General features: G+C 41.9%; 1 protein-coding gene and 1 long non-coding RNA gene across 4 annotated transcripts; both read left to right on the top strand.

The window, feature by feature from the left end:
* The first annotated feature begins 3,952 nt into the window (after positions 1-3,952).
* CDKN2AIPNL (CDKN2A interacting protein N-terminal like) lies at positions 3,953-11,660 on the top strand. Of its 3 annotated transcripts, XM_048490563.1 has the most exons (4): positions 3,955-4,243; positions 6,521-6,620; positions 8,544-8,547; positions 9,024-11,660. In XM_048490563.1, coding segments are annotated over exons 1-4 (312 nt in total). In that variant the 5' UTR covers positions 3,955-4,037; the 3' UTR covers positions 9,026-11,660. The 3 variants fall into 3 exon arrangements, with proteins under 3 accessions (XP_048346518.1, XP_048346520.1, XP_048346519.1); XM_048490561.1 differs by lacking the exon at positions 8,544-8,547 and having other exon boundaries at positions 3,953-4,243; positions 8,999-11,660; XM_048490562.1 differs by lacking the exon at positions 8,544-8,547 and having other exon boundaries at positions 3,960-4,243.
* A 706-nt stretch (positions 11,661-12,366) lies between these two features.
* On the top strand, positions 12,367-15,240 carry LOC125429646. Its single transcript, XR_007244020.1, has 2 exons — positions 12,367-13,423; positions 13,988-15,240. It is a non-coding gene; the product is annotated as an uncharacterized LOC125429646 (long non-coding RNA).
* The last annotated feature ends 3,784 nt before the right edge of the window (positions 15,241-19,024 follow it).

Consider the following 19,024-nt stretch of genomic DNA (forward strand, 5'->3'; position numbering starts at 1 on the left):
TAGAAAATTGCCATTGAAGAAAAGCTTGAAGGACAGACAGACTGCAACATTTTTCCAAGGCTGCATCGACACACAAGGAAACAGGATGCTTCAGAAAGATTACCATATGAAACAGATTGTGTACATCAAGAGATTGTTGCTGTGTCTCCTGTTACATTAGACCTGGCCATGGAAGTTCAGCTTCAGTCGCTTCAGGATCTTCAGAGAACAGTTGTGTTTGAGCTGTACCTTGATGCCACTGGATCATCTGGATGCCACAGGATCATCATTGTCAAGCATCTACCACCACCGAAACCCCAGATCTTATGTAACGCTTTGTGTATTAATACCCCTCAGACTCATCTTGAGTGTGTACTTCTATTAGCAGAGATGTTCACTTACACTGACTGGCATTACTTTCTCAAGATGGATTTAGAGTCATTTGTCATAATACCAAAATGTAGAATTTGGCGGCTGATGGGCTTTGATCCATGCTGGCACAAAGGTTTTCAAAAAGATAAGGCCTATTCAGTACCCTCCTATTTGTTACGAAGCATGTGTTAAAGACAGACCTGTTGGTTTTACAGTATTGCGTTTCTCTGCAGTGCACATGATAAAATTTATACCTGGTCAAGTAAATAAAAAAAAACATTTCTAAAAAAGTGGAAAATTTTTTTGCATTCATTTGTATGACTGCAAAATGGCAAAACAATGCAAGAATGTAGAGAAGTGATTTATTGCCTCAGCATCGTTTTCAGTACCAGTACTGAAACATATAGGACAAACAATTAACACTGTAAATCAGAAACTTGCAAAAATGAAAAATAAAACCATCCACTGAGATTATTTCAGTTGTAGTGAGGAAATGACTCCAACAACAGTACATATGTCAAAGGTCACCTTTTGTAAAATTAATTCCTCATAAAAACCTTAAAGAAGTTGAAAATTTTTGTTCTACCCTCAAACATCTACTACAATACACAACTGCTGAAACTCTTGTCCAAGTGCATTCCAACACTGTCATTATGCTGAAATCATGGTTCAGATTTTTATACATAAGAAAGTTGAAAATCTAATTCGAATTCCTTTTTAAACAAACATTTATGTTATGATAGGTAAATAATTCCTTCTGTTCAGTTTGCTTACTTCATTCCTTCTTTTATCATCAGTTAATAAGAAAAGCAGATTTAACATTCTTCCTCTGAGAATAAGAACTGTAAACAACACATGAAAACTACTATCTGGGTTTTTTCTCAAAGTACAAAGTACCTTGGAAGTCAGGGCAACATTTTGTTTGAAGTCTTAGAAACATAGACCTCAGGCATCTGTATGAGACCTAGTCTCCAGGCACCATTTTCCCTTGGTACGCCTCTGTCCCCCCCCCCCACAGGTGAGAGTAGCTGAGGTAAGAGGATGAGTGCCCTTGAGGGGGGTCAGTGACAACACCTGGCACAAACTTGTCACCAGGCTTGGTGTGATAAACATCCGCTCTTCGGACCCCAGGAGCCAGAACAGGTTGACCATCTCCCGGGATAAGGGAAGGAAGGACAGCAGGTGGGGAGGTACCTCACAGGCATAAGCATAGTGAGGAGAGCCCAGGGAGCTCAAGCCCCAAACACAACTTGAGGATATCCTGTGAAGGCGCATTCAGCCATCCTCTCCCTCTTCCCCACCCAGGAGCAAGGAGCACTCCACTGCAGAAGCCTGTCCCCCTTGGCTCAAGTGACACAGACACAATGCACATTCTCTGGGATGGGTGGGGGGTGGGGAGACTGCATGGATTCAGGGTTTCCTGCGCAGTGGGGATCTGGAGCCATGGTTGGAGTCAGTGTTCCCTGCCAACAGGACAGATCCCATGTGGGTTTGCTCAGAAGTAAACCCCAATGCAAATCAGTGGAGCTTTCACTCAGCCTTTTGGAATTCTTCCCAGGTAAGTATGATTGCCAGGCAAGGAAGGGCTGAGAAAGTAAGGTATGAGCACTACATGTGCAGAGTAAATTTCCATGTGGCTAGTTTGTTCCTGTATGGTTGGGGCAGGGAAATGGTTAAGTATTTGACACGTTGGATCAAGGCAAGTTCTGTCCTTTTACTTTCATTTCTTCAGTAACTGCAGTACATCAATAGCCTTTAGTTTTGTCTTATACTGTGGGTCAATCTTAGTGACTATGATGAAGCACAGGATTTAGACTGTAATTAATTTAGCATCCTTTGTGGCAGACACTGTAAATATATGCAAGAGGTATTCAAAAGGCTGAGCTGTTGGTTCATTCCTGCTCTGATATTGTCCCTGCTCTGATAACTTGATAAAATCACTGGCTCAGGTGTTATTTCATTGTGGATCTTGTGTTCAGGTATACCTGGGTTTATTGGAACATGTTTGAAGTGATTAAAAAAAACTGTTTTCTGAGTAGAAGACTCTTAAAATTTTACTGGCTGGGATTGACCAAAGCTGTACAAGTATCAAATTTTCTATCCTCTGCTATGAAAATACGGGCTGAGATAACATGTTGCATATAATTTATTCTGATAACCTCTAATTTCTGTCATTGTCTGATATACTATGTCAGATGATATCAGTAGAGACATGTTAGTTAATTAACATTGTTTGTTCTGCTTCTGTATGGCTTGTGGGCTGTAGTAAAGATTGAACCAAGTGTTTCATTTCTAGAAATCCAAAGTAAACCCAAGTATGTAACATGTTTTATAGAACATCATTGCCCTCTAATCTTTCGGTGGGGATGCGAACCTCAGGCTTGGGCCAGGAGCTTAGATGCTGCAGCACACTGCAGCCCAGAGCATAACCCCTCCTACCTCACAAGGACTCAGTCTGTCTGTCACCTTTGTCACCATTTTTTCCTGCAGTTCCCTCTCGGAGCTCAACATCCAGTCCTCTCTCCGTTTTATCCTCACAGCAACTTTGTGAAGTAGGCTAAGCTGATGGAATGACAGAACTAAAGTCATTTGGTAAGTTTTATGACAGCGTGGGGATCTGAATCTGGATCTCCCCATTCCTAGTTCTGTACTTTAACCACTACACACACTGCCTCAGCACTGACAATATTTGAAGAAGTGAGAAATAAGCCAATTTTATTGTAGTTATCCAAAAGATGGGAGACGGATGATTTGGGGGGGGGGGGGGGCGCAATTTCAGTGCTTGCCCTGTGTACCATTTTCTGTAGCTACGCCTATGCGTAGTTGGTCATTGTAAGGAGAAAACAGAGAACGCAAGCATACTTTTGGGTAGAAAAGCAGTGTGTAAATTTTATGATTTGGTATGGCCAAAAGCTTATGGGGTGCAGCAGCCCCCCAACCTACTTATTCTTCACCTGTTTGGGAACATATCCACATGATTCCTAAGTGAATTTAATTTGGAGCGCTTTGTACAAAACCAAGTTTGGATGGGGGACCAGTCTTTCAATAGAACCTTGATAGGTTTTGCCTCCTGGTTCCAGAGATTTAGGACTTGGGGTCAGTTCAAGACTTGTTTTGGGAAGCAAAGGTCCTTAAAGATTATTAAAGCTGGTGATAACATTGGAGTATAAGAATCCTGGATCTCAGGAAACAAAATCAGCCTCGCTGTTCCAGCCCTTACGAACACAGAATAGATGACGTCAGGCCAGGGTACCTCTGGAAGCACACCAGCCAAAAAGGGGGGATAACAAAAGGGAGGGGGAGATGCATGACTGACAGAAAGGTGGGTTAGGTGGTGAACAAAAAAAGGGAAAGCGGAAAAAATCACTATGGGTACTCATTTAAGACTACTGAAATTTCTTAGTAGAGGATCGCTGCCTCGATTCTACGCAAGCAAGAAACCCAAGCAAAAATCCTGATGATCCAGCTTTGACCTTGTGCGCATGCTCATAACTAATTATAAATCCCTCCTCCTACAGAATTCCTGAGCCAGCATTGCGCCGAATAACCGAGAATGTAGGGCTAGAGCGGCAAGGTTGCTCGCCTACATTTCCCTCACCACCCCATGACCAGCGCTAGTTCCGGTTCCCTGTCTCTCTCTCCCCCCTCCCCCCCCAGTTAGTGCGTGGAACGGAAAAGCGGGCGAAATGGGGAGCGGGGATGATGAGCTGGTTGATGATTTCCCCGAGCAGTTTCGCTCTTACTCGGAGAACGAAAAACACTGGCAGGCGCGGCGCTCCTTTATCCTGCGCAACGTCCCTCCGGAGGACGGGACGGTGCTCTCTCCGCTGCGTGTGGACCAGCTGCTCTCGCTCTCTATGGTCTGGGCCAATCACCTCTTCCTGGGATGCAGGTACCGCCCTTCCCGCGCTGCACTTCGGTTCAGCTAAGGTTCTGCTATCAGTGAGCGAGGAAGGATTTCTAATACTGTTCCCGAGCAAGTAGCGAAGAAATTAAGTTCATTATATTAGTATGCGTAGTTTGTGCTCCCATTAAAGTGATATGACAAGGCAGAAGTTCAGTAGGTGAAGTTTTCTCTAGTGTTTTGACTCCACCTTAAAAATTGTTTCACCTGCTGTGTTTCCACATGTGACAACAACGCTACTATATGCCACATATAGTAATCTCACTGGAAGTTCTTTTAGTGCTGTAAGGCTATAATCTTGTGCCCCCCAACCTGGGTTCAAGCCCCTCCAGATACTTTGAATTCACTTCTATGCATGGGGCTTGGTTGTTAAGATTCACACATCCGACTGTTAATGATCCATGATAAGGTTTCCAACCGGCACAGAGAAGAACTTGTTTTAACAGTGGTTTAATGTGTGGAAATGGGCAGATAATTTTTTATGGAATGGAGTAAATAATGTGAATTTTATGGCATGGAGTAAATAATATGAATATGGTAAATAATATCTCATTAATCCTGTATTAAAGGGATGGAATTCTTTTTCTAAGCAGTTGGCACCCCTATAATCCAGCTAATGTGCCCAGTTAGGTTCTTTCTTCAGAAAACTTGTGAGCTGCAGTGCTGAACTAAATTCGCTTTTGACCATACAAATGATGTATGAAAGTTTGTGACTGTGATGGTTATGGTAGCTTTCAATGAAGAAATTTTAAGTGAAACAATGATGGGAAAGTAGAGTTCTAATCCAACTCAGTAAACAAATGAACAATGAAAACATGTGTATGCTTCTCCCACTTTAGCAGTCTACTAGATATATTAGAAAACTGGATGAATTATATTTCCAGAGATTAGTGTGCTAAAATGGGTATTATGAGAATTGCTTAAAGCTTAGAAATTGCTATTTTAAATATACATTGAACACCTGGGTCTGCCGCTATTCACTGCTATCTCAGTGTAAGGAAATTTCAAATTCTTAAATAGTGTCCTCAGGCAGTGAAAATTGAAAAAATAAGATACATTACTTGAGTATTGTATGGGCTCTATATCTTTTGGTGAGCATTTGTGAATAGCTGTTCAGAAACTTGGGTGCTGTGTGGTTTCCGGGCTGTATGGCCGTGTTCTAGCAGCATTCTCTCCTGACGTTTCGCCTGCATCTGTGGCTGGCATCTTCAGAGGATCTGATGTTGGGAAAGCAAGTGGAGTATATATCTGTCCAGGGTGTGTGGGGAGTGTCCAGGGTGGGTGGGGAAACCTTGTCTGTGAGTAACAAAGGCGGCAACCAGGTCAATAGTTGAGGGGATCTGAATAGAAGTATGAGTAACAATGAAGACTATAGCCTGGGAGTAACCCTGTAGATAGCAAGGTCACTGGTGGGAGCATCTGAATAGAAGTATCCTGGCCTTTGTTTCTTTTGTCTATGGTCATCCTGTGTTTGTGTGGAGCTGGTTTGACATAGTCTTGACCCTAGTATTTTTCAACACTGGCAGCCAAGTTCTGTTCATTTTCAGAGTTTCTTCCTTCCTGTTAAAATTGTCCATGTGCTTATGGATTTCAAAATTTGACTGTGTCAAACCAGCTCCACACAAACACAGGATGACCATAGACAAAAGAAACAAAGGCCAGGATACTTCTATTCAGATGCTCCCACCAGTGACCTTGCTATCTACAGTGTTACTCCCAGGCTATAGTCTTCATTGTTACTCATACTTCTATTCAGATCCCCTCAACTATTGACCTGGTTGCCGCCTTTGTTACTCACAGACAAGGTTTCCCCACCCACCCTGGACACTCCCCACACACCCTGGACAGATATATACTCCACTTGCTTTCCCAACATCAGATCCTCTGAAGATGCCAGCCACAGATGCAGGCGAAACGTCAGGAGAGAATGCTGCTAGAACACGGCCATACAGCCCGGAAACCACACAGCACCCAAGTGATTCCGGCCGTGAAAGCCTTCGACAATACACTGTTCAGAAACTAAGTTGATGATTTTGTAGAAATCAAAGTCTTGAACAACCAGGTTCTCTATACATCTTGTTCTTTTTTTTTTTCAACTGTTAAAACTACAAGGGCAATGTGTTCTCTCATATAAATTATGATAATTTACTCACTTTTTAATTGACTGGAATATCACATTCAAATTGTAGTTTCTAGGATTAATTCCTATTGAACAGACCTGAGGAGATCAGTTTGGGATTGCTCTATTTTTATTTTATTCTATAGCTACAACAAAGCTCTCTTGGACAAAGTAACTGAAATGGCTGAAGGGATTGAAGTTGAAGATGCCCCACATTTTACAACCCGTGATGAAATAATGAAAAAGGTGAATATTTGGCATTTAGAACTATTGGAAAACAAAATGAAATGCTAAAGACCTGTACTTTTACAAATGGTAAAATAGGTTTGTCTGTAAACAGCTGGTCTAAGGTGGAATATTAAATGTTACATTGATTCAGCAAAAGTTGAGGAATATATCTTGAGTATTAGCATGTAGCTATCTTAATATATGTATGTTCAGACACTCTCTTTCTTGTTGTTACTGTACTCTGGAAGAATTTTGGGATGGGTTAAAAGCCGGAACAGCCCGGAACGGGCATTCAGTGAGTGAGAGGACCACAAAAAACTGTGGCATCCATTAGAGGCACTCCAGAACTACAATCTGGAACAGAAAACGCACAGCCAACTTTCATCTCTCACCCCGTTATGGGCAAAAATGCCTTAATAACCAGAAAATGGAATGCATTAGAGGCACTCCAGAACTATAATCTGGAACAAAAACACTGAGGCAATCTTCTTCTCTTACCCCATTTCGGCCAGAATCCTTTTGGATACAGAAAATTGCCCTGAACAACCTGGAACTGGCATTAAATGAATTAGAGGGCCACAATGAACAATGGTATCCTGCTCTTTCTACATCTTTCCTTGCTGTATAACATGTATAATGTCATCTGGAGGAATACAGTCTTTTGGAAACTGTATATCATCAGGATTTAACTTTTTGTTGAAAAATTCCATTAAAAGATGGTAGTTGCCAATATGATACAGTCCTCTTAAAATTTTCTTCAGGTAGTAAGTTTGAAGGAAGTAAAAAGCAAGAATCAGTTCATCCACCTTTTGTTCTTTCTCATTACACAGCCTCTTCAACATGACATTTATGCTTTTAGATACATTTGTTGTGATGCCCTTTGTTTCCTTATATATTCCTCTTGTTTCCAATAGCCATCTGCCACTCTTTGTCACAATAACTTTCTGTAGCTTCTGCTCAAAGTAACCAAAAAAACTGGCACTCCACCTGACTTTCAGTTTTCTGAACAATTCAACAAATTCCTTTTCTCTTTGACAATCCAAAAGGGTATTAAGGCATTTTGGGATGAAACAGGTAAAAGAGGCAGGTTGGTTGTGCGTTTTCTGTTTCTTCTTTGCACAATTATTTTATACATTTTCCCATGTATTGTCACATTTCCTAGGTACTCAGCAATACTCAAAAACATATTACTACAATGATTTCAGTTAGTCACTTAAACATTGCAGCTCATTAACTACTTTATTCAGCATATAGTTTCAGTCAGTTCAAATAAGGCACCAAGTAATTATGGATTAAACCTCTTATTTTGCTCAATTAAATATCATTTATACCTCAGTCCAATTGGGGGGTGGACTTATCGTAGGAGTTGGAACAGCTCTGCACCAGCACAGGTGGCCGCTCCACCAGCACACGAGGTCAGCTTATACCCAGAAGATTATTGATTTCACTGATTGTATGTAATAGTCGTTTATGATAAGGTAGAACAAATAGATAAGAGTAATACAAGTGTTAATTAACAGGATAGATTATATTAAATAACGTAGATGAATACCTTACAAACTACTATTGACTAATCTGTTCTTTTAAAATAGTATAATATTTCTTTTCTTTGGGTAACAGTTAAAATGTAATAGAATAACATAACGGCTCACTGATGAAGTCTACTTAAGATACTGTAGATGACAGTATTTGATTGATATTTGTTTGTTTGTCTGAACTCAGGGTTATGTTTATAACCTTTTAATCTAATTTTTCTTGTTTCCTTCTTCATATCCTACATCTTACTTACCTATTTCCTAATTACTTATTTCTCTCATTTCTTGTTAGACTTCATTACCATTATTTTTGTTCCACAGTAAATTGTGAGCCTGTTTAATCTTTTTTTCTTCTATTATTGAATCAAACTTAAACCAATGGATGGAACATATAATGAATTTAAAGAAATGTAAGTAAGTTAAAGGTTGAGCAGATGTAACCATTGTTATTTGTTATTTAATTGAAGTCATGCAAGACATTGTAAACTTTGTTTCCTTTTTTAAGTTCTTGAACTTGGAAACTTCTTATGTTTTAACCTAATAAAGTATTTTTTAAAATTGTCTTAACAAATGGATTGCAAGTGTTTAAACTGTCGAGTTTATTTAGGAATGTTTGTTGTACAAATATATATATACCTACCAGATCTTCTCATCCACATGTTTATCAACCTCAGAGACCCTCAAATGTTTGGGGAAGCAGGACTTTCTTTGCCGGAGTCATGATGATTTTTGCCTCAGCCAGTGGTGTTCTTTTACATGTTTCTGTCTTTAATTTCTACTAATTTAGCTGGAACAGATGTTAGGTGTGCTCTTATAATTGACAGATGTGACTGCTGTACATTTAACTCACTTTTGCTTTAGCCTTTCTCTCTCTCTCTCTCTTTAGAATCAACAATAGTTCTCAAGAGAAGACTGGCTAGACTTTTACTGTCCCATGCAGTCTACTGAAATAGAAGACTAACCTGAAGACTAGAAGAATCATCACTTAGATGCATTTTAAATTGGGATCTTTTTATAGTGGACACTCATTTTAGGTTTTTAAGTATATATCTTGATTCTGATCAAAGAAGATGTTGAGAATTCTTGTTTCCTCCCTCTTTGACTGTGGAACATAACCTTCTAGAAAGAAAGGTGAAGGACTGGATCTTCTCTCACACACAGAATTCCACCCACACCAGCCTGCCTTTTCAGAGAGTCAGACTGAATGGTACAAGGTCTGCTCCTCACCAGAGGCAGACCTAACAATCAAACACTCTCTTATGTCCCAGAGCTAGAAGTGAATCGCTCTGTCACACTACCAAGCAGAGCTATCCTTCTGTCTGTCTGCTTTGTTTCCTCTCCCTGAGGCACAACTTAACTCCCTCTTTTCTAGTATTCCCTCCAACATCTCATCCCCTTTCTCAAAGGCAATTGGATATTTGAGCAGGACTCCCATGGGCTTACCTGACTGATTGATTTTTCCTTCAGGGGTAGGATAATCTCCTGTCTGTCACATGATCCCCTTTCAAAACTCATTGACAAGATTTGCCCATCAACATCCTCCAACAAGTTGATTATCCTTTGGAAGGTGGCTCCAGCATTTATAAGCCCAAACAGGAGGACTGTAAATTTGAACAAACTGAACTTGTTGGTAAACTTTTGGCCAGTAACCAGGATGGTAATACAGGGTTTGTACCAGTTCATTCACTTGGGGCATGGAGTAGGTATCTGTCCTTGTGTCTTTGTTTAACTTCCTGTAGTCAATCCAGAATTTGATGGTCTGATCAGAAATTAGGAATGATGAGGCAGACCATGTGCTTTCAGATGGCATTATCACCACTAGATCCAGCATTTCTTTGATTTCCTTTTCAATGCAGGTGGTATTATTTTCTGTTACCCTATATGAGGTTGTGACTATTGGGGCTTCCTCACGTATGTTGATCTTGTTCTGAAAGAGCTGAGCCCTCCCAAATTTAGAGGAAAACAAGTCAGCATATTCCACCAAGACAACATTCACCTGTACCAATTGTTCATCAGTGAGAGAAAGGTAATGTTTACACTCTCAACTCCCATCACTAAATAAGGTTTCCTCCCATGCCTCCAGAGCTTGTCTTGCTTCACACTTTTTAGAATCCAGGAGTACTGTTTCGACTTCTTTCAAAGTAGGGTTTTAGCATATTAACATGGTGCAGCTTGTTTTTGTTGCCCTTGGAACACATTCACAAGGCAGTTTACATCAGTTATCTTAGCCACAACTGCAAAAGGCCCTTCCCAAGTGGATTGCAATTTGTTTTTCCATTTAGGTTGCCAATACTTTGTACCCTTTTTCATAGCATCTCTCTCAGGCCCTCGCATCATACCAGTTCTTTTGCTTTTGCTGGATGTGATGAAGATTTTCACCTGCAGCTGCCAGCATTTTACGCAGGATGTTCTGTAAGTCTTCTGCCTATTGCATGATGGTCTCTGGTTCAGGAATGTCTTTTCTTTCCTATGCCTTTCTGAGGATGTTGAAAGGTCCTCGTACATGCTGACCATACAAGAGTTCAAAGTGGCTGAATCTGGTGCTGTCCTATAGGACTTCTCTGTAGGCAAACAGCATGTGCTGCCAGTGTATGTGTCATGGGCTCCCCAGCAGCCAGCCAGGCTTCCTCAGATGAGGAATCCTGACAGGATAACCCAGCTTCATCAGAGTCTCAGCTGGCTGAATCTCCAGAGCCATAGTTGGTTGAATCCCATGAGCAGTCAGAAGTCACATAGGTGGAAGACAGTGCTGGCCTAAGCCAAGGGCAGACAGTTCTCCTGGGTCACCTGGTTCGTGAGGCAGCTTAGACATCAGGCGCTCCACACCAAAAGATGCAGCACCTGTTTGGAGGCCCAGAGACGTCGAAGGGATGGTTGTGAGTCAGCTCAGGATTCAGACTGAACAAGAATGCAGGCTTATGAGAGGCAGCTGAAAACAGTAAGAGTTGCCAGAGCAACTTTGGGAAACATCCTGATAGTTTCTGCTGTGCCTGCCCTAGGATTTAACATTTGGATTTGTGGACGCAGACCGGACTGACTGACCTGCCCCTTGCTTGGCTTGTATGGCTTGCACTGAACTGCTTTTCCTCAGGACTTTAAGTAAGCTCTCTCTCTCACACTGCCTGATTCTGCTAGCCAGCTGTAACTTGAAGCTTCTGTGCACTCAGCAAGCAGTGACAGTAAATCCCAATAATTTTGATGCGTTGCAAAGTAAGATTCGACCACTCTCCCTAGCATTTCATTGAGCTGTTCTGTTAAGCCATTCATCTCTGGATTATATGGGATGGAAGTCAGATGCTTCATGCCACATGCTACACATCGGCCCAAGCTTCTGTATTGCAGTGGACATAACATTTCAAGATCACTCATGGTCTCCTTAGGAAAATCGACTGCAGAAAAGAAACAGCAGGTGACTTGTTACTATTTATGCTTCAGTGTTGCTCAAAGGCACCACTACAGGAAATCTTGCAGAAGTCTGCCACATTTCTTCCTATCTCAGGCCAATAAAAGCATTGATTCAGTCTGTGCTTAGTCCTAGCCTCTGCATATGAGCTCTCGTTTGCTACTGTCAGTAATTTCTGTCTATAGTTTTGTGTGGACAGTGTTGAACTTGCCTCTCCCAAACAGCTGCAAACTTTTCTCAGACACGGTAAGCTTGCCTTCCTTAAGCAAGAATCTGACGGGATGTTCTACAGACACTTCAGGTGGGCCTCCTCTGGCCAGCTGTATCAAGTCTTTTAAAGTTTAGTCAGTTTGCCATTCTGCAATCTGCACTCTAGGCGATGAAGTCTCCTCCTGCATATGGTAGTCTGCTTCCTTAGACAATGCTTGCTCATGGACTTCTGTGTTGCGATTTCTCTCTCCCCCCGCCCCCCCCCAAGGAGTTTTCTGTGGTCGCAGGCCTAGTTGCTTGTAGGGATGGGCCCGCGGACCCAGCAGAACTGCAGATAGAGCGCTTGGAATGCCAGTGCCAGCTTCGGCCTTCTGGGCGCACACGCTCCCCCACCCCCCGTTCCCCCGTGAGTCACAGGTCATGAGATGCCTGACTCACGGTCACCAGATGTCCCAGACAAAGGGACAAAGGGGCTCCTGCCCCCAGGTGTGGATTAGACCCAGACATGGACGCTTCCTCCTGCATGTAGCCGCCCGATGAGATCATGCATCATATGATACCCTCCCGCTCTCCCGCCTCCGATACACGCCCCCATTGCCGCCCCTATTGTAAACCCTAATAAAAGGTGCCGGAGCCCAGCATACGGCAGAGTCGCTAGGATCACGGAATCCCGCGCTTCCTGCTGCTGGCGCTCTCCACCAGATGATATCTCCGCGTCTCACCTCTCCCTGGTGACCCTCGCGGGCATGACTTCAGTTGCTGACTTTTTATTCAATTATTTTACTTTGGCTTCTGGTCATTACATTGACTTGTTTGACATGTTTAGCCAAATCATTGCCAATTAGAAGTGGAGATGGCAACTCTCTTTCAGTTTTTAATTTCTATTTCTCATTTTATTTTAAGATCTCTACTTGGTCAGTATTTACAGTGTCCTCAGGTTCTGCACTATCCCCTGTAACCATGAACTTAGGTTCAGTCAAGTGTTTTTACTCAGCAGGCATTTTGACAAAATCTTTACTTTGCAAATTTTCTTAAATACTAGCTGTACCTGGCCACACATTGCTGTGGCTCAGTCTGGTGAAGTGGAAAAGAAAGAAAGAGAAAGCGAACGGTTCTAACATGTGTCATTGCACAATGCTTAAAAGGGAGGGGAGGGGCAAGGGGCCCCTCGCTCCCATCCCTCTCTTCCATTCCCTTGTATGGCACCATGCCCCTCCCTCCCTCACGTTCTCCTTCCTCTGCTAGGATGGATGGGCCATGTCCAGATGGCGGGCCCCGTCCCTTTCACTCCTTTCCCTTGCATGGTTCCAACTATCACAGGCATGGCATGTACACAATACCTCTCACGGTTGTGACATGTACATAACAGGAGGTGTGGAAACAGTATGAAAACCTGGCCCTACCTGAATGTGACACTTCCTCTGGTGAGTTTTCAGCCGATGATGTAGTGCTGGAAAAATAGGGATGGGGGAAGATATGCTTATAGGCATTTCAGCCATTCCAAGTGTGAAGGGAACTGGTGAACTGAAGGTGTAATCACATGGTGAAATAAGGTGCTTATGCCACCCTGCACATATGTGTGTGCATTTTTCTGAGGAGGTAGTGGTGGCATATGCAATTCATTTGCTGGTACTATTCCTTTTCCATTTTACCAGAATGAGCCGCAGCAACGCGTGGCCAGGTACAGCTAGTAATAAATAATACTGTGGTGTGGCGTTTCCCCTCCTCGCCCGGGGCCTTTGGGCGGCGTATCCTTCCCTCCTACCCTAACCTGGGGGTTGGTCGACCCAGATAGTGACTCTTCCAATTGGCCCAAGAGGCCAAGAAACAACCGCGTCCACAGGGTGCCTGGTGCACGTGGCAGCCCTTGCCCCATGCCACCCTCCTTCTAGCAAGACTATCTGCCCTCTTTCCCCTGGCTGACCTGAGAGAGCGCACCCTCCCTCTCTCTCTCTCCCTTGTTGCTTCACAGGGAGAGGAGTTTCCAGGGGTTTGCCTCTCCCCTGTTGCCTCACAGGGAGAGGAGGTTTCCAGCCTGTGTGGAAGGTTCCCGGAATGTAGCTTGTTATCATGGTTTACCTGGCCCAGGTGTGGTACATGAACTAGGTAAGTAGATGAAAACACACTGGGAGGCATGGGATACGGTGTGCTCAGATTTCAGAGCATTTGGGCCAGCAAACCCCCGGCCCCTCCCTCACCTTCCCCTTCCTCCGCTAGGGTGGGTGGGCCATGTCCAGATGGCGGACCCCGTCCCTTTCACTCCAGATGGCAGGGGGTTTCAAAGAAGGCATGGTTGTTTCCCTTGTATCAGATGGTGTTGCTTTGACATCCAGCAGATGTCGCTGTTGCAGAAAAGAACTGTGCTTCCAATTGTCACAGGTGTGTACACAATAACTGGCACAGTTGTGACATGTACTCAACAGGAGGTGTGGAAACAGTATGAAAACCTGGCCACATGTGAATGCGACCTTGTGTGAAAATTTCAAAGCAACTGGTCAAGTACTTTCGGAGATAGACAGCGAGGAACAAACACACTGTTAGCTTTATATATCTATATCTATAGATATACCTTTATATTTCATCACCTTGTGTGACCGTTTGTGAAACTGGTCTATATCCGACCACTATGGCATCAGTTTATGGGGTTTTTTTCTACTAGGGGACACATACAACCTCCTAAGATTTTTGGAATCGAGGTTCATTTTGAACTGTAAATCTTCCCCTCAGTTTCCAGGTATTCTACAGGTAGATGTTATTTACCTCCATGCTATGAATAGCTTCAGCTGCCCGTTTCCAAACATTAAGCCTCTGATAAAGAACAAAAAATATATAGTCTTCTAAGCTTGAGCCTACTGATTTTTTTATACCTTTGTCTCAACTGCCTTCAACATTGCATCTTTTTGAGAGCCTTTGCCACCCTCATCAGGGATTTCTTTTTTGCTTTGATTTTCTTTTGATTAATTTTTTTTCTACATTGGCTTCCCCAAATAAGTAGTGATTCCTAATTTGTCTCTGGGTAGCCTGGTTATTCTGTTTCTATCACATATGTTGGGGCCAGCCATTTTGCTATTAGATTCAGGGGATGTGTTCTATTGTAGCCTGGAACAAAAGAAATCCATAGCCATATTGAGAATATAACACTATAATGGAAGTTTGTTTATTTATTTATTTGATTTGGTAGACTGCCCTACCCCCGAAGGGTTTAGTTGTCTCCTGAGTTGCTCTGATGTTGTGTGTTACTATTTGCTTAATCATTCTGCCAGAACCAAAATGAGACTGTGATATATATTGTTCATTTTTTTTAAAGCAGACTTGTAAAAATATTTTGTTAGCTACTGACTTCATAGTCTCACTGAGTTGAGTTTTGTGTATTTTAAAACAACTATTTTAAGGAAATGAATAATATTTCACTGTAGACCTTTATTTTATTGTTGACTAATATACATCCTGAAGTAAATAGAAACAGCATTTAAAGAGCTTTAAAATATGATTATGAGGTTGTTTGCATCAGCTGTTGTGAGTGGGTTTCTGCTAAGGTGCAATATTGACTTCATGAAGTTTGATGATATAATTCAGTTGAGTATCAATTTAATGCCAAGCTGCATCTGCTTTAGGACTCCCAGCTAAGTCCCTGATCTCCTGCCTCAAAGTCTTGTCTGATAGCACTTTGTCTGGGGGTAACCATTTATTCTCAAAGGAGCAAGTATATTTTTCCCTGGTGTATGTGTAAAAGGTTTTTAAGACAGATGGGCAGAGAAGGGGGTTAAACATAAGTTTCCCCCATGAGAGCTGAAAATTACAGTGTGCAGAGTTTTTTAAAGACTGATAATAGCTGTGCTCTAGAAATTTGTTTGAATGAGAGAACATTTAAATGTGATTTCACATGGTTAGGAAACAAATCTAATTCTTGTAGTCAACTTCAGTAATGCTATATCCATTTTAGTCGCCATTTACTTCTATCAGTTTACAGGAACTGGGAGGAAAAAATTGAATTTAAAAAAAATAGGTCCACAGAGAAGAGTAACAAAAAAAGTCCTTTTGGACTGTAGGCACCTGCACCATTTCTACATAACTTTAGGGTCGCCAACATCCTTGTGCGGTCTGGAAGTACCCCAGGACTACAATTGATGGATGGACTGTGGCATTATACCCTGCTGAGTTTCTTTTCCCAAATGCTGCTCTCCCTAGGTCCCATCCTCAAAATTTCCAGGAATTTCCAGTCCAAAGGTGGCAACTAGCATGGATGTCTTCTCTGTTATTGCTGGTTTCAGAGCTTTTGCCCGGCGGTACTAGCTCTGAGGAGAGAGAAATTCTTTCACAGAATACAGCTCCTTTTATGAGATGGTTGAGTCTTGGTTCAGGACTCTGGTCAGGCTGATGAGGTATAAACTTTTAGCACTCAGTGCATGAAGGTGTTACAAAGGGATGTCTGTTCATGCTTCTCATGTCCACATCTCTCTTCTTGTAAGTGAAGGAATGTAGACCAATGGGCAATAAAAGGGTCAGCGTCCCGTTTCCCCTGCTCAACACACCTTTTATTTTCTAATCTCCAAAAGGGGTTGTTTCTCAGATTGCCACTTTTGTCATATCTTGAAAAATATACATGTAAAAACAAAGATTTTGCATCATTTGTGAGTAAGCCTGTTTCCAAGCAACCTTTCCATAAACAGTAATTAGGAATGTCCTAGGTCATTAACAACAAAAAAATACATTCTTGGAAGCATTATTATTTTGTTTATTTATTTTCCTCCAGGCTTCAATAGAATAATCATTTCCTATGTGGATGCATTTAGAATGTGAAAAAGAAACCAGTAGGCATGGCAAAGCTCTGCCCCACCTACCCTGATGCCTGATTATTACTGCAAATGAAAGGCTGAGTGGTTTTCATGACCCTAATAAAACAAAGTCCAGTGGCACCTTAAGCCCCACATTTGTTTCAGCATGAGCCTATATAATTCAGCACTCACTTCTTCATAACTGAAGCTTATGCTAGAATAAATGTTAGCCTTTAAAGGCCACTGGACTTCTGTTTAATTTTGTTACAATAGACTTGCATAGACCCTATGGACTTGTTTAACTTGCCCTCCTTAACATCAATATTTTTTATCTGATAACTAAATTTTACAAGTTGTGAAGAACTGTACCATATTAATCGTACATTCCCACCCTCTTAATCTGTTTTTATTTCTATTATTGAGGGAAGTATCAGAAACCTTGTTTTCATGGGTAGGGAAGGAATCCTATTATTTTGTCTGACTTCTGCCACTTCCCTTTTTTGCCCCTTCAGTATTTTTCTGGCTTCCCCTTCCTCTCAGTAGCACTTTTGCTTTCCTTTTTCACCCTCTGACTTCTTCTGTGGCTCCCCTTGACCAACTTTTTTGCCCTTATTGTTTCTTCTGCTTGTCCCTGCTGCCCCCTCCCCTTCCTCCTTCTGGGCTAACCTGGAAGTGACACTTGTCACCTTCCCCAGCAGCTCCCCCTTCCATCTTTTCCCTACTTCTGATTGCTGCCATGTCTGCAAGCCCACTTGTTTGCAGTGCCTCTACCTCCACCTGCCTACCTTGGTCTCCATTCCTGGCAACTCATGATATAGGATGCTCCCCAGTAAATAAACATTTATAATGTTTTTAATATTCCAATAACTTGGTTATTTTGGGGGATTTTTGTGTGTGTAAACTTCAGGACTGTTCCAGATATGTACATATATTCCTCTGATGATGCTAGTTCTAGAGAATTCATCATCATCATTTCTATCAGTCCTCAGTCTTTTTAATAATTATCTTTATAATTCACACAGCAAACCTATCTTCTCCATTCAGTAAAAGCAGGCCTTAAATGACCTGGTATTTCTGCTTATGAGGCTGTTGTGGAAACATGTATTCTGATCTCAGTAAGTGATTCCTATTTATATAGATGTAATATGATCTTGACCATAACAAACATCACAAACGTACAGCCATCCAGGAGATTAAATTAGCCAATAGCTGCAACTGCAGTAATTTTCTCCCTTGCTTTCAGCTGGTGATTTTGCCTGCCAATATTTAGTGATACACTTTTAAGAATTTTTAAAATAAATTTAATGTAAAATTTGTGAAATTAGCTAAGATTTTTGGTTGCTTCTGACAGGAAATATCAATCTCTCCTTGGAGATACTTTAGTTGGGTTCCCAACACTGCTTCAGCTATATTTGAGGGGCAATGATTCAGGAGGTAATGTCACATTTCCAGGTGCTGCTCTAGGTTGTCTCTCCTACTCTCTACCACAGACTAGAAGAAATTCCTGAAGCACCACTATATAGAGGCCATTTTCCCCTCTCACTCCACAGTTCCTCCAGAGTGGGTAACTCAGAAGTAGTATTACATGAAATCTTATGCTTGAGATTGACATTACTTTGCATTAGTCAGTCTTTAAGAGTAAATATTCAAATATTTTTCATTAAAATAGATGAACAATACCCCCAGACAGCAGAGCTGGGGAAAAATATTTGCTGAGGATTCATGATATTTTCATCCACATCATGAATTTTGTTCAAAATACCTACCTTACTGTAGTCTTTCTTAATACTGTAGTCTTTCTGTAACTCAGGAGCAAACCCCATCGATTATAGTAGAAAATATTCTTCACAGCTATTCTCTTACCCTAGATTTCAAAACTGGCTCAACATTTCACTTCCTGCAATTCAGAGTTAGCATCTGCTAGGCACCTGTGCTAAAAACATTTAAATGAGTCATCCTGCATCTAGGAACCCTCAAAACATGAAAGCCCAGGTTGCTGAAAGCTGGGCCTGCAGACTTATACTATAAAGAATATGCAAACATAAGCATCTTATTTTCACTCACATAAGAATCACAACCAAAAATTCACTGTGCGAGGGGTGGGGGGTTTGTATAACTAAGGCATAAATCTGAACAGTGAGACTTTGCACTTGATGACTGGCTCCGTGCCCAAGTGAGATAAGCAGAAGTAATGGATTTAGATGTTTGTAAACTGGTTTCAAATTATCATTTACATTAAGTTTACTGAGTATTTTGGGGGGAGTCTCTATATCTTAGCTAGAACCCACCCCACAAGCCTGTTATGAGGTTGCAGTGCTAAATTGCTTCCAGAGTAGGATATAACAAATGTAAAAAACCTATCTAAACCAAAGGCTCTTTCCGCACAAGCAGAATAGAGCGTCCAAGGGACGGTAAAAATGCTGTCCCAGGGGAGGCGTTCGCATAGCATAGTGCTCGTGGCGCCCAAGCGGCACGGACATGCCCCTTTTGAACCTCGCT

Source organism: Sphaerodactylus townsendi, linkage group LG03 (assembly GCF_021028975.2).
Source record: "Sphaerodactylus townsendi isolate TG3544 linkage group LG03, MPM_Stown_v2.3, whole genome shotgun sequence".
Lineage (NCBI taxonomy): Eukaryota > Metazoa > Chordata > Lepidosauria > Squamata > Sphaerodactylidae > Sphaerodactylus > Sphaerodactylus townsendi.

What these genes read in the sequence shown, in the direction of transcription:
- CDKN2AIPNL (XM_048490561.1), top strand. Translation starts at nt 4,038, where the DNA reads ATGGGGAGCGGGGATGATGAGCTGGTTGATGATTTCCCCGAGCAGTTT. An exon ending in CACCTCTTCCTGGGATGCAG is followed by an intron (nt 4,244 to 6,520) that starts GTACCGCCCTTC and finishes TTTATTCTATAG; the next exon opens with CTACAACAAAGCTCTCTTGG. An exon ending in GTGATGAAATAATGAAAAAG is followed by an intron (nt 6,621 to 8,998) that starts GTGAATATTTGG and finishes CTTTTGCTTTAG; the next exon opens with CCTTTCTCTCTCTCTCTCTC.